Here is a 22,579-nt window from a genome sequence, read left to right on the forward strand (position 1 = left end):
TAACTTTGAGTGTAGTTTGAGCATTAGTTATATATTATTATATTACGGTATATTCTGACATTTAAGCTGCATAAAAATTTTATTATCGCTGATTTATTATTGCATGTCTTTGCAAGTTACAAATCTAGTAAAGACTAGAGATCAGGATTAGTATACAAATGCTTAACCCATGTGCAATTACATTTTGATCATTTATTTTGTTAACTGTAGCACTTAATGTAGTAGCACTTTGAATGAAAGCCCATTTCTGCGTTTCTGTGTTTCTAGATCAGAACGGCAATATATAAACTTGCAATTCTCACTTTATAACACACAATTGCAAGTGAGATATTAATGTGCAAAATTGCATTTAAAGTTGTTCAAATGAAGTTCTTAGCAATGCATATTACTAATCAAAAATTTAGTTTTGATTTATTTACGGTAGGACATTTATAAAATATCTTCGTGGAACATGATCTTTACTAATATCCTGATTATTTTTGGCATAAAAGAAAAATCGATAATTCTGACCCAAACAATGTATTTTTGGCCATTACTACAAATATACCCCAGTGACTTAAGACTGGTTCTGTGCTCCAGGGTCACATTTATTGAACTGTTGAATAAAATGAATATCACATTTACAGTCTTGCTTGTGTGAGATTGCTAAACTATATCATATGATAAGAGGGGCATTTTTCAGTCGTCCAGCGTCATGTTCATCAGCAAAGCATCAGTGTAAGAGGCGTGTTAAATCATGTGTTATTTCCCCCATAATTAATCGCACCATATTAACATGTTAAATCAACTTTTATTGACCTTGTTGGTGTGCACTGATTGTTTCAGGAGTCGTCTGAGGATGTGTCCGGCGGCCTGCCCTTCCTGGCTGATCTAGCGCTGGGTTTATCAGTGCTGGCCTGCGCCATGTTACGCATCCTCTATAACGGCCCTGACATCACACGAGAGGAGGAGGCCTGCCACGACCTGCTCTGCTCCAAACTGCTGCAGAGGTGCGCTGCTTCACCTGCCGTGCACAAACACTGTAGCATCAGCTGCTCTTCAGTGCTCGTGAATGTGCGAAAAATCCAGCGGATGCAAGCTTCCCAGAGTAGCTGCTTTCACAGGATTTCTAGTTATTTAGATTTGGAGCCAAATTACAGGAGGCTAAAAATTACTATAGGGGATCTCAGTGTGGCTCCATGTCCAAATTGTGACCCATTTTAAATGAGCGAAAGCCAAATGTGGGCCACTTTCCATAGAGCTGGTGCTTTTTTCTTTTAAAAAGGAATGTCTGAAGAACAAATGATGTTGAAACTATAAACGTGTAGTTTGTCCTCTTTCAGAGTGCCATAAATATATTATTATTATTATTATTATTTACGTTTATGTGCATGTAACTCAAGAAGTGATATCTTAATATCTTGTGAGATTCTGGTTCTTAAACTTTTATTGTGGAGTATTGATTTTTGAGGCCCTGTATAGTTGAGTTGCGGAAATACGGCAAGCTGAAAATGTGTGTAATTTAAAAATTTGCCAATCTCTAGATGATAATGGTTATAAAACCTAAAAAATTAAGATACCAAAATGAAAGTAAGCAAAATCTAAAAGAACATTTAACTAGCGTTAATACTTTTTGAGTTACTGCCATCCAAACTTTTTTTGCGTCTTTCCATTTTGGCTCATAATGCAACAAAGACTGCTGAAGTCAACAAAAATTTTCTAATAAACCTATCAATCTCTGTGTGAAAATAACAATGATGCTGCTTTCTGAAGTCATTTTTACCCCCCTAGAATTTGGCTCTGAGTCACAAGTGAAAATTTATACCCCCCCCCCCCTCTACAAAATAGTGAATTACTTGGTTAATATACATTAATATTTTGGCTTTCCTCACTATTAATGTTTGTTTTTCTTCGGAAAATGTCTTTACTGTCTCTTTTGCTCATTTTAATGTGTTTAATATGTGGTTCTCCATCTTTTTCCTGTTGTTCTGTGTAAGGTGTCAGTGGCAGGTAGAGGCTAACGGAGCGATCTCTCCAGCCCTCACGCCGTCTCCGTCTCCTCTGCCTCTCACCATCGACGAGGAGCGAGAGTTCACCTATCCTTCAGACATCCTCGTCCCTCCTCCAGGTCCCGCTTGCTGTGAGCTGCCCCGCATACACTTACCCCCGGGCATTATGGGCCGCCTGAGGGAGCTGTCTGGAAGAGGCCGGCCTCAGTTTCGCCCCAGCATCAAGTGAGCACGTTAGAGGCATATTAGAAGAATGTAACTTAGTGATAGCAGAACATTTAACCGTAATCAGAAATGCATCTTGAAATGTAGAAATCATACTACCAAGAGGAAGAAGGCGGTTATCAGTTCATTCATTCAAAAGTAAAAATATAAATTAAACACTTTACAAATTGAAATATATTGCAGTTTACAGTATTGAAGCAACCAATGAAATAAGTTTTAATTTAAAAGTTTAAATTAATTATATATATATATATATATATATATATATAACAATTTTAGCTAACAGTTTTCTCCTAATATGTGTTCCCTGGGATTCAAACCCCCAACCTTGCGCTTGCTAACACAATGCTCTATTTTATTTTATATATATGTACCATTTATATATATATATGTGTGTGTGTGTGTGTGTGTTTATGTATCATAAATATTTTTTGCAAGATTTATAAATTTTTGTTTATGTTAGTTAATAAAAAATAGTGCAAATGGCACCTTATCATAAAGTCTAAATACCGTATTTTCCGGATTTTAAGTCACACTTTTTTTTCATAGTTTGGCTGGTCCTGTGGCTTATAGTCAGGTGCGACTTATTTATCAAAATTAATTTGACATGAACCGAGAGAAAACATTACCGTCTACAGCTGCGAGAGGGCGCTCTATGCTGCTCAGTGCTCCTGTAGTCTACACTGAAGACATAGAGCGCCTTCTCGCGGCTGGAGACGGTAATGTTTTCTCTCGGTTCATGTCAATTTAATTTTGATAAATAAGTCGCACCTGACTATAAGCCACAGGATGTTTTCAGTAATGTTCACAGTAATGTTTTCTCTTGCTTCTTGGTTCTAAATAAATGCGACTTATAGTCCAGTGCGAGTTATATATATATTTTTTTCCCTCATCATGACGTATTTTTGGACTGATGCGACTTATACTCAGGTGCGACTTATAGTCCGAAAAATAAGGTAATGTCAATTTGTGTAGTGATTTATTAGCATTTTTTTTATTTTAAAGATCACGCTTTTCGTGTTGCTTTTTTAAGCTTTGGTTGTGTTTACAGTGTGCAATATAACGTGTTCATGTTTCGCGTATAAAAAAAAACAGTATTTTTCACACAATTCACTTATCTGTATACCGCTGTTTTCACTGTCATAAAAACGGGCTGATGACTTCCTTGTTCTATGAAGTCCCTCCTTCAGAAATACGTAACAAGTTCTGATTGGGCCAGCGGTTCCTGTGTTGTGATTCGACAGCAGCTGAGCGCACGCAGCCCTCCGGGAAACGCGATTGGACTAGTTTTCGAGTAGTTTTGAGAAGCAAGTGGGCAGGATTTGTTTTGAAAACTGCAATCCTGATCTGAACGCACTTGCTGGAGATGTACTTCTAATCACAGAACACCTTTACTGACAAGATGCGCATGAAAATCGCATTCGATTTTTTGCACAGCCCTAACATCTAGTTAACAAAGCTAAACAGTGTTGCCCTTTGTGTAATAAGTTACAGAAACTGTTAAACGCACCAACTTAAATAATAAAATACACTTACCGGTTGTGGTCCATAAACAACACCTTCTCTAGACAAAGAGGGAACTGCTCCATTTTTCAAGAATAATCTTTGTGCAAATCCTGCATTAAACTGATTGAGATTGAGGAAGCTGTCCTCAGCAAAATGTGCTGCACATAGTTTTACATGTAGATTATAATTTTCGGGAACCGAGTTAAAAATCAGAAATGCATCTTGAAATGTAGAAATCATACTACCAAGAGGAAGAAGGCGGTTATCAGTTCATTCATTCAAAAGTAAAAATATAAATTAAACACTTTACAAATTGAAATATATTGCAGTTTACAGTATTGAAGCAACCAATGAAATAAGTTTTAATTTAAAAGTTTAAATTAATTATATATATATATATATATATATATATATATATATATATATAACAATTTTAGCTAACAGTTTTCTCCTAATATGTGTTCCCTGGGATTCAAACCCCCAACCTTGCGCTTGCTAACACAATGCTCTATTTTATTCGATTTCGATTTTTTGCACAGCCCTAACATCTAGTTAACAAAGCTAAACAGTGTTGCCCTTTGTGTAATAAGTTACAGAAACTGTTAAACGCACCAACTTAAATAATAAAATACACTTACCGGTTGTGTAGAGTTAAACATAAATTGTATCCATTAGTCTCCAAGTACAGCCTCCCTGGGAAGCCCAAACAAAGGTGATTGGACTCCGGGATGAAAATAACAGCGTTTCGACGACATGCCGACAAACACAAACGCAGCTCTTCCTCTTCTCCGTGCGAGTGCAACAAGGCCACGCCCCCTTTTTGTGTATTCATGTGGGCGGAGGTTAGTCAAAAAACTGTTCTAGTGATGTCATTCCTGCAGGAAGTAGAGGGATGTAGTTCAAACTGGTCATTCGTTGTAGGCGATTGAACGATTGGCATTGAACTTTTAGCTTTAGAATATTACAGATATTATTTAAACTCTAACAACAACATTACGCACTAACTAAAGTTTAAAACATGGGATCAAGAAGAACGAGACCTTTAAAGAAGTCATTTTTATTTTATTTTCACACCTCCTTAAAGGCAAACCACAAATTTCTGCATTTTCTTACTCTGCTTTAAAATTATATGTATTGTGAAAAGCGCTATACAAATAAATGTGAATTTAAAAGCATGACCTTAATAGTGTCGTGATCGTCTCTCAGAGAGGTGATGCGTCCTGATGTGATGGAGGAAGTGATCGTGTCGTGTGTCATCAAGCACTTGGGTCTGGTGGATGCGCTGCAGTCGCTGGTCAACTTCCAGTACAGAGACATGCACAGAGAGGAGCACAACCTGCTCTGCAAGATCATGGCCGAGACCTTCAAGAAGATCAACGCAATGGAGAGACAGTTACAGGTGTGTGTCACAGCAGCTCCTCACACACATGCTGTGTGACGCTCTTATCGTGTCTGTGTGTGTTTGTTTCAGAGTGTAGCTGAACTGGAGCAGAAGTGGCAGAATGAAGCAGAAGAAGCTCAGCAGGGCAAACTGGAGAACAACTCTCCCTTCTTCCACGACTATCACTTCTTTGAGGTCAGTGATCTGAGACATATGATCGTTATCCTTGTGGAAAGAAGTACACTAGGCATAGTTTTAAAAAGAGCACTTACTATGGAATAATATAATGTGTGTAATTTTTTTAGACACTAATTGAATGCTAATTGCAATTCAATTAGAATGCATTATAGTTGAAATGCATATTAAATGTAATTAGCCGAACTAATTGCGTTTAGACTTAAGTACATCTTTATATGTAGTTTCATAATTTTATTTTCTTTGAAATATGGTTAAAGTACTGTTGTATGTGCTGCCTAAAATATACTTTAATGTCATTTCTGTTGAAACTTTAATGTCATTTATCTAAATATATCCGTAATCAATTTAATACATTGCAATTTAATACATTTACTTACAAAATATGTTAACATTAAATGTAATATCAAAAACTAAAGTTCAAATGATAATCAAGTACTTTACATGTGCTTCACTATGTTAGCCAGCACATCAAAATAAGTGACAAAATATTATTAAAACAAAATGATTTAAAATGTGCTTTAAAGTAACATTTTATTCACACTTTTTAAAAGTTTACTTAATGTGTGTTAAGAAACTCCCTCTCACTTAAGTGGCCTTTTATTTATTTTTTATTTTTATTTTTTTAATCTGCAATTACAGCTTTTAAAAAAAGTACTTCTAAGATTTAAAGTACCCTACAAGTACAGTTAAGTGCGCTTGAAGGTTGTTCAAGCAACATACAACAAGAATTTCAACGTTCTTGACGTGACTTGCTTCCATTGTATTGCGTTTATCAAAGATGGACTCTTTTGGTTTGTCTTGTGGCCCACAGAACAAAATGAAGGAGCTGGAGCTTCTGTGTTCACTGAAGGAGGTTCCTCTGGACCCCACTGATCCAGAAAACGCTGTGATGGCTTTAAGGTATGATGTGAAACAAATTACGACTTCCTGTAGTGAAGCTACATTTATCACAAAGCGTTTGGTTACACCAACACTACTGTTCAAAAAGTTTGGGATTAGTAAGAAATAAATGGTTTCCTTCAGCAGTTGATAGTACAAAGTAAAGACACTTAAAATGTCACAGAAATATTTATATTCATCAGAGACTCCAGCAATAAATTACATTTTAAAATATGTTCAAATAGAATATTTTTTTAATCAGGGTAAAAGAGACCAGGGTTTTTCTAGTTAACTAAAACTAAAACTGAAATTTAAACTAAAACCATAAAAACATTTCCATTACTTGAAATAAAATGGATATTAACTTAAAAATTCAGCTAGTTGTCAAATCGACATTTTTCATTTTAATTTAGCAATGTTGTAAAACATCTAAAGCTATAACTGAAATGAAATATTTCTGAAAAAAATGCACAAACATATTAAAACACCAAAAACTACTAAAAATGTCAAAACAGACAACAAATTTGATAAAATTTTAACAAAATTTTAAATGAAAACAAAGTACATAAAACTGATTCAGAATAGTAATACAAACTATAACTGTGCATTCACACTGCCGGCGTCGAGTGCATCAAAGTGGCCAGAAGTCATTCATTTTCAATGTAGGCCGGCGTCGAGCAGCGGCGAGGAGAGTTGAAATCAAGGCAACTTTATGGTAATGAGCTATGACGCGGTTGGGCAGCAACCAATCGGAACATAGAAGTCCACCGCTTGAGAGGATTCCAGAGAACACAGCTCCGACCACATTAGTTCCCAAGCACAATACAGGACAGGTTGATTATTGCTGTTTCGGGTTTGCAATAATCTATGATATGTCCCTGTTTGCGTACAGGGACATAAAAAATAAATTAAAAGTGAAACGTGGACCAAGGTGTCTGAGATTGTTCATTTTAAGTAAAGGATCTTAATATTTCGTCCACAACAATATTTATTGAGGTTAACTTATAACGTTACCCTTCTTGTGGTTAGTCTGCACGAGATCAACAAGCTTGTTTGCTTTGCGGCCACTTTAAATACAAAATAAGCATTTGATCTACATCAGAGCGTCTGAGCGCTCACGAATCTTTCTGCAGCATCGTGAGCAGAGTGGCAAGAGCGATTTTTGACGCTCTCGACGCCGGCGGTGTGAACGCACAGTAATAAGTATCATTAAATCATCAGTAGGGGTCTAAACATTTCATCCATTGTTATTAAGGACATAGCACTATCTGATCACTATTGTATTTTCTTTGATATTTTGATGTCTGCTACAACTGAATCTAGATCGGTCTCTGTCAGAAGGAGATGTATTAATGAGAACACAAATGTACTGTTTATGGAGGCTATATCTTTAACACCAAGCATTTCTGCAGACTCTGTTGATACTCTCCTTGATTCATTCAATTCAAAAGTTAAGAATGTTATTGATGATATTGCTCCAATAATAATCAGTAAGAAAACAAACAGACAGAAATCAGTTTGGAGAAGATCAACAGCAGTTCAGACTATGAAAAGACAATGCAGAAAAGCAGAGCGGATGTGGCGGAAGACAAAACTTGAAATTCACTATAGCATCTACAAAGACAGCCTCCATGCTTTTAATGTGAAACTAGCCACAGCTAGACAGAATTTCTTCTCAAACCTTATAAACAGTAACTTAAATAACACTCGTACTCTTTTTGCCACTGTTGAGAGACTGACAAAACCCCCCAAGTCAGATTCCCAGTGAAATGCTATCAGACAGCAAATGCAATGAGTTTGCATCCTTCTTTTCTGAGAAGATCATCAATATCAGGAAGGCGATTAGCACATCCTCAAGTAATGCAGAGGTCAGACAGATTAGGCCACAATATCAAAAAGATACTATGTCTATTTTTGAAACAATTGATAGCAAAATTCTAGGAAGACATAGTGCAGCACCTAAAATCGTCAACCTGCTATCTTGACACACTTCCCACATATTTTTTCAAAAATGTGCTTAACTGCTTAGAAGCAGATCTTTTAGAAGTGGTGAACGCCTCACTTCTTTCTGGGACATTTCCAAACTCCTTAAAAAATGCAGTTGTTAAGCCCCTCCTGAAAAAGAGCAATCTTGATAACGCCATTTTGAGCAATTTTAGACCAATATCTAATCTTCCTTTTATAGGAAAATTATAGAAAAGGTCGTTTTTAATCAGCTGAACAAATACTTAAACTCAAATGGATACCTGGACAATTTTCAATCTGGTTTTCGACCGCATCACAGCACATAGACAGCACTCTTTAAGATAATAAATGATATTCACTTAAATTGTGACTATGGCAAAATATTGGTGCTGGTATTGCTAGATCTCAGTGCTGCGTTTGACACTGTTGATCATAACATACTACTAGAGAGACTGGAAAACTGGGTCGGGCTTTCTGGGATGGTACTCAAATGGTTCAGGTCATACTTAGAAGGGAGAGGTTATTATGTGAGTATAGGAGAGCATAAGTCTAAGTGGACGTCTATGACATGCGGAGTCCCACAAGGGTCAATTCTTGCACCGCTTTTGTTTAGCCTGTATATGCTTCCACTAAGTCAAATAATGAGAAAGAACCAAATTGCCTATCACAGCTATGCTGATGATACACAGATTTACCTAGCCTTATCTCCAAATGACTACAGCCCAATTGACTCCCTCTGCCAATGCATTGATTAAATTAATAGTTGGATGTGCCAGAACATTCTTCAGTTAAACAAGGAAAAAACTGAAGTCACTGCATTTGGAAACAAAGATGAAGTGTTCAAGGTGAATGCATACCTTAACTCTAGGGGTCAAACAACTAAAAATCAAGTCAGGAATCTTGGTGTGATTCTGGAGCCAGACCTTAGTTTCAGTAGTCATGTCAAAACAGTAACTAAATCAGCATACTATCATTTAAAAAACATTGCAAGAATTAGATCTTTTGTTTCCAGCCAAGACTTGGAGAAACTTGTTTATGCCTTTATCACCAGCAGGGTGGACTATTGTAATGGGCTCCTCACCGGCCTTCCCAAAAAGACCATTAGACAGCTGCAGCTCATCCAGAACGCTGCTGCCAGGATTCTGACTAGAACCAGAAAATCTGAGCATATCACACCAGTCCTCAGGTCCTTACACTGGCTTCCATTTACATTTAGGATTGATTTTAAAGTACTTTTACTCGTATATAAGTCACTTAATGACCGAAATATATTTCAGATATGCTCACTGAATATAAACCTAACAGACCACTCAGATCACTAGGATCGAGTCAGTTAGAAATACCAAGGGTTCACACAAAACAAGGGGAGTCCTCCTTTAGTTACTATGCCGCCCGCAGTTGGAATCAGCTTCCAGAAGAGATCAGATGTGCTAAAACACTAGTCACATTTAAATCTAGACTTAAAACTCATCTGTTTAGCTGTGCATTTATTGAATGAGCACTGTGCAATGTCCGAACTGATTGCAATATATATTTTCTAGGGGTGTAACGATACGCGTATTCGTATTGAACTGTTCGGTACGAGGCTTTCGGTTCGGTGCGCGGTACGCATTATGGACCGAATGGTTCGTTGGACTAATTAATTATATTTGGAAAATAAAAAAAAATTGTAAAATATAATATGCGTTCAACAAGGTAGCCCAATAACCCAAACGACGTAACAGGCAACGCCCCTGACACCCCCGAAGAAGAAGAAAACACCAACTTATATGTTTATGTTAGGCTACTCATTCAGGCGCTCGCTCACTCAGCAATACAGGCTGAAGGCGCGTTGCAAAATGGCCAATGCGTTTAACAGACCAGAAATAGAAGATCCTCCAATAACCAACAGGTCTGGTGTTTGGGTGCACTTTGGATTCCCTGTAAGCTATAATGGTGATGGCAAGAGAGTGGTGGATAAAAAAAAACAACGATATGTCGCATCTAGGGTACACCAGCGGGAATACAAAAAACAAAAAAAAACACCAGCGGGAATACTTGAAACATGTCAACTCATTTACGCCGACATCACCTTAGTGTGTCAGTATCTGGGAAAAGACGGAAAAAAGGAGAAACATACACGAAACAAACTATCCCGCAGCATTTAGAAAGACATTTCCAACGGATTCAAACAGGGCAAAAGACATCACCACGGCGATTGGTAGGCTGCATTTACGTTATAGCCGCGGATATGAGACCTTACTATTTACCATTCATTCTATCATCACCATTATAGCTTACAGGGAATCCAAAGTGCACCCAAACACCAGACATGTTGGTTATTGGAGGATCTTCTATTTCTGGTCTGTTAAACGCATTTGCCATTTTGCAATGAGCCTTCAGCGCGTACTGAGTGAGCGAGCGCCTTACTCTGTAGTGGAAAACGTAGGTTTTAAGAACATGCTTAATGTAATTGAGCCCCGTTACAATATTCTTTCACGAGCCCATTTCAGACAGACTGTAATTCCTGCTTTGTTCCAAAAAACATAAGCCCTATAGAGAACCAATTGAGTAAAAACACACTCAATATAAAGAGTAATAGAGTTCCATATAAAAAGTTACATCTTTGTATTTGTTCATAACTAATATAACATTTTCATTTTTTTTTAATAAGGAGCTGTTTTTGTTTTATACAGTATGCTGCTAAGAAAACACCATAGAAGATGGGTAAAGAATAGCTCCATCATTGTTCAATGTAAAAAACACTTTGTTAGTTTTAATAAATAATTTTTTTTTTAAAAATCATGGAAATTTATCTGCCAATTTTTTCTTTTTGCTGTATCTAAAACGTACCGAACCGTACCGAACCGAACCGTGACACCAGTGTATTGTATCGAACCGAACCGTGAATTTTGTGAACCGTTACACCCCTAATATTTTCAAATATTATATTTTCAATTTTCAAAATATTTTCATTTAAAATTTTGTTTAATGTAAAATCATTTTCTAACTGTTTTAAATTAATTTTAAATAAGTACAGTTTTAATAATTTTAAAAGTTTTAAAATTACTTGTTTTATTCTTGTTCATTATTATTTTACTTTCTTTTATGTAAAGCACTTTGAATTACCATTGTGTACGAAATGTGCTATATAAATAAACTTGCCTTGCCTTGCCTTAATGATATTCAAAAATAAAAAAATAAATGCAAAATAAGTCGCACCGGACTATAAGTCGCAGGACCAGCCCAACCATGAAAAAAAGTGCGACTTATAGTCCAGAAAATACGGTAAGTAAGAGGCTTTCAAAGACAGACCCCAAACTTTGCAATGAGGGTGTACTTATGAATTTACTGCTATTTCAGGTAATTGTGATTGTGTGTTTTGTTTTGTTTGGATCAGAGAGAAGTTCTTCCATGAGGTGAACTCCACGCAGCAGCAGAGAAGCTCTGTTCCTCTGACTAAAACCAAAGCGCTGGTGAAGAGCCTGATCAACCGCTCGGAGCTGCTGCTGCATGTCACCATCGCACCGCAGAGCAAGAGTCTGTCCTCAACACCCACCTGCACACCAGGTGACCTGCATACGCATTTACACATGCACACGCCTGCAAAAACATACAACTGTGCTCAACGGCCCTTTGAACTTCTGCTTGCAGCCTGTAAGTCTGTGTCAGACACCAAATCCCATCCCATCGTGAAGCAGCCTGTGTTCCTGCGCAGTATGTCCGCTCCCTCAGATTTGGAAATGATTGCCAACAGTGATGTGGAGTTCACACATGGAGCACAAAGGTACCTGAGACGTAAAGGATGAACATATGCACACCTGTGAGCACACATCACTTGAATTTTAACTGAATGCACCAAGTATCTACGGTGCTGGGCAACTACAAATAGCCTAAGTTAGAATAATAAACTACATTATTACATAAACGGCTACGAACTGTTTGTTATGACTATTATTATTTTTATTAAAGTTGAATTTACTTATGCATTTATTGTATTTATGCATTTATTTATACATATTTACATTTATTAATACATTTATCAATGCATTTATTTATTAACAAATGTATGCATTTATTTATTACTATATTTATTTGTGCATTTATTTATACTTCAGATGAGGCAGTGATCAGTAAATCAATAATTTGTTGTAAACCATTTAGGGACGATTGTGAATCAAAAATTGCCGATGTCGGTTTTAATGCCACGTTATTTTGATGAATTGTTTTTTTTTTCTTTTTACTTGGCTTATTGCTGTAATAGATAAATTCAGGTTTACACATTTAAGTAATTTATTTATGCATTTGTTTCCATATTTATACATTTATTCATGCATATATTTTTATTTATGCATTTATTTATTTATACCTGTGCGAATTTATTCATGCATTTATTTATGCATATATTTTTATTTATGCATGTTAAAATACTTTCTCCATTCATTTTTATAAACAGACATTTATTGTTAAAAAATTACATGTCTTTTTTAATGTTTTTTTCTTTCTTCAGTTTTAATGTTAGGTCAATTCTAAGGTAATTTTTTAATAAGGTAAATTCTAGCATTCATTTATGCATTTTATGTTTGCATTTGTTTATTTATGCATTAATTATGCTTTTATTTCTGAATGCATTTTATTTATGCATTTATGTAAACATTTAACTTAATATTGAATAATTTGTTACTAAATACACCATTTAGTAACATTTGTCAGTTTTAATGTTGGGTTAATGTTATGATTTTTATTTTTATTATTGGCCTATTGCTTTAATAAGTAAATTCTAAATGTAATTTTTTTTTACTAGCTAATAACCAGTCTGTCTGTGTGTGTGTGTGTGTGTGTGTGTGTGTGTGTGTGTGTGTGTGTGTGTGTGTGTGTGTGTGTGTGTGTGTGTGTGTGTGTGTGTGTTTGTGTGTGTGTGTGTAGGAGGCGCCTCCATCCATCCAGGCACCGGAGCAGCTCTTTTACTCTGCTGCAGTCGTTGGTCATCGAGGACCGCAAGGACAGGCCCACGTACAGCGTGCTGCTGGGACAGCTGTTCGCCTTCATAGGAACCACTCCCGATCAGACCGTAAGATCAGACTCATTCAGCAGGACACTGGTGTTGCTCACGGACGAACATCAGCTCTTAAGTGCGTCTTGTGCCTGCAGGTGTCCAGCAGCAGCTTCCTGTCGGCGGCTCAGACGCGCTGGAGGAGAGGCCGCACCCGGAGACAGGCTCTGGTTCACATGAGGGAGCTGCTCACCGCTGCTGTCCGGGTCGGAGGAGTCACACATCTGGTCGGCCCCGTCACCATGGTGCTGCAGGGCGGCCCGCGGTACATCTAACCTCAGATATTTCAACATGCGCTACACTCATTTTATTCAGCAAATGTAACGGTTAAGACATTTCTAGATTTCAATTTAACATGAATGCTGTTCTCTTGAACTTTCTATTCATCAAAGAATCCTGAGAAATAAAATGCATCACGGTTTCCACAGAAATAGGAAGCTGCACAGCTGTGCTCAACATTAAAATTCATCTGAAGTTTTTTTTTTGTCTACTATCGATGATAATATCATAATTGTTGTTTTAATGACATGCAAGCTGATATTCTCGAGTATGTCAGTCACTGTGCAAAAACGGACAAAAACGTGTCTTGAAAGTGCAAGACATTCACTGCGTGATGAGGCCAATCAGATTTTATTAAAGCTATAAAAAAGCAAAACATATCCCTGTATGGGTTTTTGTTTTTGATATGTGTAAGATATGTTAAAGTTGAGTAATATCTCACAAGCAAGTGCTGTTTTCCTGAATATCAGCACGTGAGCAAATGTGGTATTGATTTTATACAACAGTTCAACAAACAAGAAGTTAATATTTTAGACACAAATTGGTCAGTGTTTTTCTGTTTCGCTAACAGATATAGTCCCAAACAAAGCCGGAGCAACACTGCAGTGTTTCCGGTCTGAATGAATCTGGGTTTGAATGAATCATTTGCATCAATGATTCAACGATCATTTGCTTTATTTCTAAATGAATCAGCTGGTTTGAAGGAATCGTTTGAATGAATGATTTAGTTAATCACTTAAAACTTAAGACACCTACATGTCATTTTAGTGTCATATTTATTTATCCGTGACAGGCCTAAACCAGCCAAACACAGAAAACACACTGCATTTTAAGCTGTCCTTGTTACAGTGTAATTATAAATTTAAGTACTGAGTAGTATTAGTTAACTAAATGTACTCACTGTATGGTTAGGATTTGGGTTACTTATATGTAATTATGCATAATTAATTGTTATTATAATAGTAAGTACCGTACATGTAACGTGTAACAAGAAAAGAGTTATTTTTAATTGTAATAATATTTCACAAATGTACTGTTTTTATTAAATTTTTAATCAAATAAATGCAGCCTTGCTGACCAGAAGAGACGTCTTACTGACCACAAACCCTTTATTTTTGGTTTAATATTGGTAGATCGATCTGCAGATTGTTGCATCCATGTTGTGAAGCTTCAGTTGTCCTTGTTTGTGTGTGTGTGTGTGTGTGTAGAGTGGAGGAACTGACCTGCGGGGGCATGATGGAGCAGGTCCAGGAGGCCTTTGGAGAGACCATGACATCAGTGGTGTCTCTCTGCGCCCGTTACCCAATCGCCTGCGCCAACAGCATCGGCCTGCTGTGCACCATCCCCTACACCAGGCAAGCATTCAGCCCTCATTTCATCAAATCAAATATGGAATTATGTAACAAGACCTCGGTGATGTCAGCAGAACAGAAGAAATTAGTTCTTCTTGGAAATAATGCGCTCTGATTACTGTTACAGTAACACTTGGAAAGTATATAAAAAAAAAGCAATTGGTGCCAATTTTGATATAATGTTACCAACATGCTTTTATTGTAAAAAAAAAAAAAAAGTGCTATTTTTGTGTAATTTATGTAGTATTTAAAAAAAACCTATAAGGTCGCATTTCATTTTATATTTTGTGTTTTCATTTAAATTTTATTTTTAGTCATTTTGTTATGTGCTTTTGTGTTTTTTATCTATTTATTTAAAATAGTTTGTATATTTAAAATTCCAGCTTGCTATTCCAGTTATTTTACTATTGTTTATATACATTTATAGTTATCTTTTAATTTTATATTTTGGGTTTTCTTTTTTTTATTTATTTATTTTTTTATTTAATGCGCTTGTCATTTTTATTCTTCTTTTCATTATTTCTATTTAGCTTATTTATTTTTTTATTTCAATTTTAGATTATGAATAATGTTGAATTTTAAATCCCAATTTGCTATTATAGTTATTGATATTTGCTATAATAGTATTGATTAACATTTTAAATGAGCTTTTATTATAATATATTCAGTTTTCATGTTAATTTTTTCTTAGTTTCTGAGTTTTAGGTGATGAATAATGTTGTTGTTCTGTTACAGTATCAGTGTAATTAGCAGTCTGTATTATTAATATACTATTATAGTATTTATTAACATTTTAAATTTGCATTTATATTTTAAGTTTTGATTTTAATCTTAGTTTAAATTTGATTTATTTTGTAATGTACTTTTGCCATTTTATATTTAGCTCATTTATTTTTATTTCAGTTTTAGATGATGAAAAATGTTGCACTTTTGATGTTTTGGTGGGTTTTTTTTTTAGCACATTTATTTTTACTACAGTCCTAGATTTAGTAATTTTAGTACATTCATCTAAAATGTGTTTAGTTTCAGTAAGTTTCCAATGCAACAGTTCTGTTTCCAAATTGAATTTTTCAATGCATACATAGATTTTATTTAGTCTTTACTAGTTAAAGCTAACAATAATAACACCGAGAACAACAGAGAATGTGTCAACACTAGTCAGAGCATTGACCGCAGGTGATATGAGGCAGATTCAGAGGTGGATGTAAACCGTGTTGTGTGTCGCTGTGCTCAGGAGCGAGGAGCAGTGTCTGGTGCGCAGCGGTCTGGTTCAGCTCATGGACAGACTGTGCAGTCTCAGCAGTCAGAGAGACAGCAGCTCCAGCGAGAAACAAACCAAAAAACAGAAAGTGGCTACGATGGCCTGGGCTGCTTTCCAGGTGCTGGCCAACCGCTGCATCGAGTGGGAGAAAGTCGAAGGTGAGCAACGTTTGCGGTTGGAGAAGTATCACAGAAATCCTGTTCAGTGTTAACCGACGCTCACTGTTGTTAAATAGGAGGCTCCACAGACGCAGTGCATTCTGGGCTGGCACGACAGGTGTCTAGCTTGCTAACCAATCACCTGGCTCGCGCGACAGACTGCTGCGGGAACCAAGCGGCGGGAAACGACGCCCTGCAGGATGTGCTCAGTCTGCTCAACGATCTGTCCAGGTACTGAAACCGGTCACAGCGTTGATCAGTTCTCAGTTCCTTTAGTTTCACACACGTTTCAAGGATGTCCATTTGCTGCATGTTTATAAAAAGATAAACGGTGTAAAAATAGCACTTTTTATGGAAGTTATACACCGTACAAGAATATACTTAAGTGTAAACTGAATGTAACGCTTTTGGACATTTAATTGCATGTTAATAACAGTGAAATTAAAATGTAGGATAGCTTCAATTACATTATATTAAATTATTATATCAAATGCAGTTAGCTGATCGTTTGAGTGCTTTTTGAGTCACTTAAGTACAATTTTATATGCAATTTAAATTTTATTGAAATGTACTGACAAGCATCTACTTTAAAGACATTTCTATTGGAATTTGGATGTTGTGTGTTTAAATACATTTGTTATGACAAAGTTGCTATTTAGAATATTTAAAATATATTAACTTTACATGTATTAATAAATAACATACTTTAGTTAAAATGATAATCAAGAACTTTACATCTGCTTTAGTATGTTAGTCAACACATCAAAATAAGTTTACTGCTTTAAAACATGACGCAAGATTATTGATTTAAATATTAACATGATTTAAAATGTGCTTTAAAGTGAACAATTAATTTGACATTATTACAAATGAATTTTTTTAAAAGTGTACTTAAGTGTGTTCAGAAATGGTCATGAAAGTGTCTCTCTTTAAGTCACTTAAGTGGACTTTCATTTCATTAATATTGTATTATTTGTAAGTACAATTTCTAAAAATGTACTTTTAAGATTTGAAGTAGCCTAAAAGTGCACATTCAATACAATTAAATGCACTTCTTGTTCTCAAGGGCAGATTTGTCTGAAAACTCATGTTTTATACATCAGTAAATCAAGACGGTGCCTAAATGGTTACGTTGTAATTATTGTTACTGTTTAACCACAATACAAAAATAAAAATAAAAAAAAACTGATGAAGAATAAATTAATAACATTAATAAAGGTTATGTATTAAAATTATACTGATTTAAGTCTCATTTCCTGAAGGGTTAACCACACCTGAACGTAAGTAATCGCTACAGTTTGAGTGTGATATTTGAGGTAATCTGCTGTTCAGTAAAGCAAAGCGATTCATTTTGTGAATCATTTTGATCAACTGAGGAACCTGCTCAAAAGAGTCATTCTGAATCGCACCACACTGGAGTTTCAGCATGCTGCTAATACACACAACAGACATTTATTTTACTGTTTCAGCAGTCCAGTCTTGATTCAATTGTTTATGACTTTCAGCTTTTTGCATATTCTGCTTAAGTCGTAATGGATTTACCAGATTTTACCCGGTTTGAACTGTTGCATCGCTCTTTCTCCTCTTCCAGGAGCCACATTGGCAAAACCATCCTGAGCCAGCCTGCCTGCGTGTCTAAACTGCTGTCTCTGCTGCTGGACCAGCGGCCCTCGCCCAAACTGGTGCTGATCATCCTGCAGCTGTGCCGCGCTGCGCTGCCGCTCATGAGTGTGGAGGATTGTGGGAATGTAGCGCTGCCGTCCTGGAGCTACTCGGCGTATGCGCTGGACACAGAGCAGCAGGAGGCCAGTGATCCTGCCTTTCGCATCGCCTCGCTGCTGCTGGCCAAGCTGGCCGACTACGTGGTGCCAGGTGCGAGAAAAACTTTAACTTTTTATGTGCCTTTGTCTTCAGGCCAAAGACTTTGTAACCTTCCCTCTATGACTGACTTATAAGAAAAGTTTGTGGTCAATACAGTTCTTGACCATTAAAGTCTCTTCTGCATCAAAAATACAGTAAAAACAGTAATATTGAGAAATGTTATTATAATTTAAACTAACTGTTTTCTATGTGAATATGTTAAACTGTAATTTATTTCCAGTCTTCAGTGTCATCTTCAGAAATAATTGATTATTATCTGATGAAACCCAATATTTCTGTGGAAACTGTGATGCAATTTATTTTTTGCAATTATTTTTGTAAAAACATTTTCCAATATTATAATTTTTGATCATTTAAATACATCTATGCAACTGAGTGATGTAATAGTTGACTAAAACTAAAAACCATAAAAATATTTTTGTTACTTAAAATGCCTTAAAATAAATAAAAAAATAATTAAACTAATTTTATTCCTGCTAGTTGCACAGCATTTCTCCATGTATTTTTACTACTTTTTCCAATATTTTTACTGTCATTTTTGATCATTTAAATACATCCTTGCAACTGAGGGATATTATAGTTTACTAAAACAAAAACCATAAAAAAAAAACATTTTTTTTTTATTTTTTATTTGAAGTAACTTAAAATAACATAAATAACTACAAACTAAAAAAAATAAAATATTAAACAAAATTACTATTTTACCTTCAGGTTGCAAAGGGGTGGAAAATTTCCCAAAATCCCTGGAATATTCCGAAAAAGTTTCTAAAATTTTTGAAATATTTCCCAAATTTACTGGAACCCTTTTTGCAACCCTAAACTTATCTTATAACTTAAACCTAACACTAATCTTAAACTTATAGGTACTATTTTTTACAGTACTTCGTCATTTAACTTTCAGGCACTATTTGATCATTTGTTTACACATGGAGTCATTTATTTTATGCTTTAATAATTTACCCACTATAGTTTAATATGTATGCTTTATCAACATGCTTATTTATATGTTTTAATCTCCGCTCGTAGGTTGTCAGACGCTGCTCTCCCCCAGCGCCTCTGAGGCCGACACCAGTCTGACACGGGCCTGTCCCAAGAGCAGCGCTAAGACCGACAGAGACACTAGTGAGGAGGGTGAAGCCGTGGATGGCAAGCTGTCCATTTTCATCCATAAAAGAGAAGACCAGTCGTCCCATGAGGTGCTTCAGCCCTTACTCAGGTAAAAACACTCTGACCTCATTCAACACTTCAGTTCTGACACAAAGTTATGGCTGATGTCAGTATTTGCGCGACACCTTGCAGCAGCTCAGAGGGTCGTCCCTTCCGCCTCGGCACCGGAGCGAACATGGAGAAGGTGGTGAAGATGGACCGGGACATGACCAAGGTCAGCTCTGGTCTAGTGTCGATGGGTTTGGGGAGCAGAAAGCAGTGCTGGATGAGTGAAACGCCTGTGTTTTGCAGAGCGGCTGCTGTGAGGTGATCACGGAGGAGGCTTCGTCTGCTCTGAGGAAGGCCAATAAGTGGGCTCAGTCTGGGCTTATTGTTAGTGTGGGTCCCCCGATAGAGAGCACGGGTCAGGAGAATGCTGGGATAACCACCACAGGGGACAAGAAGAAAAGCGCCCAGTCTACGGTGTGCAGAGAGAGGAACGCTGAGCTGGCTCGGTAAGAGTATCTCACTGTATCTTCAGAAGGTTTATATGCTGCATACCTGCAAACTCAGGGCCTTTCTGATATTGAAATTAAAGTGATTCGTGCAATTCAGTGGGAGTTTTTATATCTGAAGGTGCTTGACTGTCTTTGGAAGGGGTTGATTTATTTATGTTTTTCATCTTACCTCCTTGTTATACCTAATAAAGCAGGGTTATTTTTGTATCATTGAGATGCTATTATAGCTTTTATTAATATTTTTGTCTTGTTTTCATTTCAGTTTTAGTAATTTTGTGTGCTTTTGTCATTTTATTAGTTTTTTTTTTTTTTTTATCTATTTAGCTTTTATCAAATTTTTGTTTATTTAGTACATTGCATTTTTTTCTTTTTAGTTAGTTTATTTCAAGAAACAATTATTGTTTTATGGTTTAGGTTTCAGTGAACTTTAATAACCCTGTTATAATGTCATGTTTATTTGTTTGCATTGTTTAATTACGGTGATGAAAGTGAAGAATTTAAGGCTTTAATATTAGTAATTTGCAGTTTAAAATAAAATAATTATTATAACGATCACTTATGTGAGTTAAAACAACTTAATATTTAATACTAATAATAGTAAGACCTAAATATGTGTCGTCAAACTGTATATATAAATCGTTTTAAAATGAAAAAAGTCAAAATAAAATGCTTACAAATATGTTATATTTTATCTATTTATTTTCATGTCATGAAGCCATTAACCAACATCAGAGAACTATGAACATGCAAATATGTCATTAAATTCTTGAAATATTCTCTTAAAATCTCAAAAGGTACTTTAAGTAAATATTTTATATCTAAGGAGCTCGGCTGACAAAAACGTTTAGGAATTCATGACATTATCATGCATTAGGCTGAAATGTGAGGTCTGTCCATTTGGAAAACATTTTATTTATTGTGTTATTTGAACTCTAAACTTGTTAAAATCCTAGTTTTTACAGTTTAGGATGTTACTCTTGTCATTGTGACATTTCAAACCAACCATCGCTACCTAAACAATTTTCCAAAATGATTTCAACGGCTGATTCCAGGAGGTTTCTAGAAGGAGAAATGACTGAAACTCTTTGATTTGACACGCAGCTCAGATCCGGTGCGGCCCTTCATCAGCGGTCACGTGGCTAACAGCATGGCTGCGGAGGTCATCGCTCTGCTGCACAGTCTCCTGACCGCTCCTGAGTCCAACACGGCTCAGATATGGACCAGCACCGCAGAAAAGGTGCGCCGAGGTCTTTCGCTCCCTAACATAGGCGCAGTTACAGTTATCAAAAGTTCTTCATTGAGCGTTCGCTGAAAAAGTTTGTGTTTTGTGTCAACTCCATACTCCTCTCCTTCAGGTGTTGTCCAGGGCCTTGATGTACATCCCTCAGTTGGGCAAGTATGCTGAGAGTATTCTGGAGAGCGGCACCAGCAGCGGCAGGAAGTTAGCCAAGCTGCAGGCCATTGGCCGACAGGCCGTAGCGGCTCTCTGTGCGCTGGGAGGATTCAAGGAGACCATCAAGATCGGCTCTGAAGTCCAGGTCAGTCATTACTCTAAATTAGAGCCCGAACGATATATATATATATATATATATATATATATATATATATATATATATGTAGTTTTGACGATTTTATTGGCCGATATAAGCCTGCTGCAGATATATCGGTATCAGCAAATATGCCACCAATATGATTTTTTTTTTTTTACAGAACATAAAATGCAGATAAAATGCTTTTAAATGGTATAATTATGCACTCCACTGTTTGCTACTGGCGACCTGGGTTAAACGCTTTAAAGCTTAAGTCTATGTAATAACATATAAAGGCCATATCTCCGTAACAGCGTGGTGGATCCGCACCAAATTCGTGGGATCCCTTCTTGAACACTGAAATCGAGTGTTCGTCCCTTTTGAATGAGACCACCTTTAGTAAGTTTAATTTCTATGTGAAGGCAGTAGCGCAAATCCGTGAATGAATGTTCTGAAACGAAATACACTTCAACGGAATAAAGTTGAATAGAATTATTTGAAATAAAGTTGAATAAACTTCAACTTTACTGTTCAGTGCACTGATGTCAGTCTCATTTTGGATAATAAAGTTTATTATTAAATTGTTAAATTCCCTGCCTCCATTACATATCTTTTTTTAACATCATTATAAGTGTTTGATCGCCACATTTGAGTGATCATTGCACAAAATGTGTTTATGTAAACAGTATATATATACTGTTTGTTTATACTGTATTCTATATATATATTCTATTGTCAAAAGTTTAGACACTTATAGTAAGTGTGTCCAAACCTTTGACTGGCAATGTATTTTAATATACACAAAGAATATCAGCCGATATCTATCAATATCGGCATTTTACTGTCTAATATCGGTATCGTATCGGCTCCCCAGAAAACCCATATCATTCAGGCTCTACTCTACATGCAGATGAGTTGTTTAAGTTGTTAACATGACTAGTATCTTGCTGAAGTGTTTGTCCGTGTTTGTTCACGGTGGCAGGTGGTGGGTAAAGGTGTGCTGGACAGTGTTGGGGTCGTCATATCCATTAATGAGCAGGAGGGAATGGCCATGGTCAGGTTTCCTTCCTGCGAGTACCGGCGCACCAGCAAAGCATCTGATATCCTCACCGTACCCATATCCCGCCTCTGCACCCCTCGTTCTGAGGTAATCGCTTCTGAAACGTCTGCAAAATGGCAGAATTTCATGTTTTGCATTGATTTAATGAAAATGTTTTTGTTCACAGTTTCATTGCTCATTATAAATAAAACACAAATGAAAGTGTATTCTCTTTACATTTC

The 22,579-nt window shown here is 36.3% G+C and overlaps 1 protein-coding gene across 5 annotated transcripts in view; it reads left to right on the forward strand.

The window, feature by feature from the left end:
* Positions 1-22,579, forward strand: part of LOC132111087 (probable E3 ubiquitin-protein ligase HECTD4) — an 83,375-nt gene that overhangs the window by 32,687 nt on the left and 28,109 nt on the right. For all 5 annotated transcript variants that reach the window (XM_059518259.1, XM_059518277.1, XM_059518271.1 and 2 more), the window contains exons 24-42: positions 826-989; positions 1,977-2,213; positions 4,926-5,118; positions 5,191-5,295; positions 6,110-6,198; positions 11,522-11,691; positions 11,776-11,908; positions 13,048-13,192; positions 13,273-13,439; positions 14,662-14,808; positions 16,040-16,224; positions 16,302-16,455; positions 17,816-18,096; positions 19,132-19,321; positions 19,405-19,486; positions 19,564-19,766; positions 20,871-21,006; positions 21,125-21,307; positions 22,281-22,445. In XM_059518259.1, the coding sequence (XP_059374242.1) occupies positions 826-989; positions 1,977-2,213; positions 4,926-5,118; positions 5,191-5,295; positions 6,110-6,198; positions 11,522-11,691; positions 11,776-11,908; positions 13,048-13,192; positions 13,273-13,439; positions 14,662-14,808; positions 16,040-16,224; positions 16,302-16,455; positions 17,816-18,096; positions 19,132-19,321; positions 19,405-19,486; positions 19,564-19,766; positions 20,871-21,006; positions 21,125-21,307; positions 22,281-22,445 (3,129 nt within the window). The remainder of the gene's footprint in view (positions 1-825; positions 990-1,976; positions 2,214-4,925; positions 5,119-5,190; positions 5,296-6,109; positions 6,199-11,521; positions 11,692-11,775; positions 11,909-13,047; positions 13,193-13,272; positions 13,440-14,661; positions 14,809-16,039; positions 16,225-16,301; positions 16,456-17,815; positions 18,097-19,131; positions 19,322-19,404; positions 19,487-19,563; positions 19,767-20,870; positions 21,007-21,124; positions 21,308-22,280; positions 22,446-22,579) is intronic.

The sequence above is a fragment of the Carassius carassius genome, chromosome 2, assembly GCF_963082965.1.
Source record: "Carassius carassius chromosome 2, fCarCar2.1, whole genome shotgun sequence".
Classification (NCBI taxonomy): domain Eukaryota; kingdom Metazoa; phylum Chordata; class Actinopteri; order Cypriniformes; family Cyprinidae; genus Carassius; species Carassius carassius.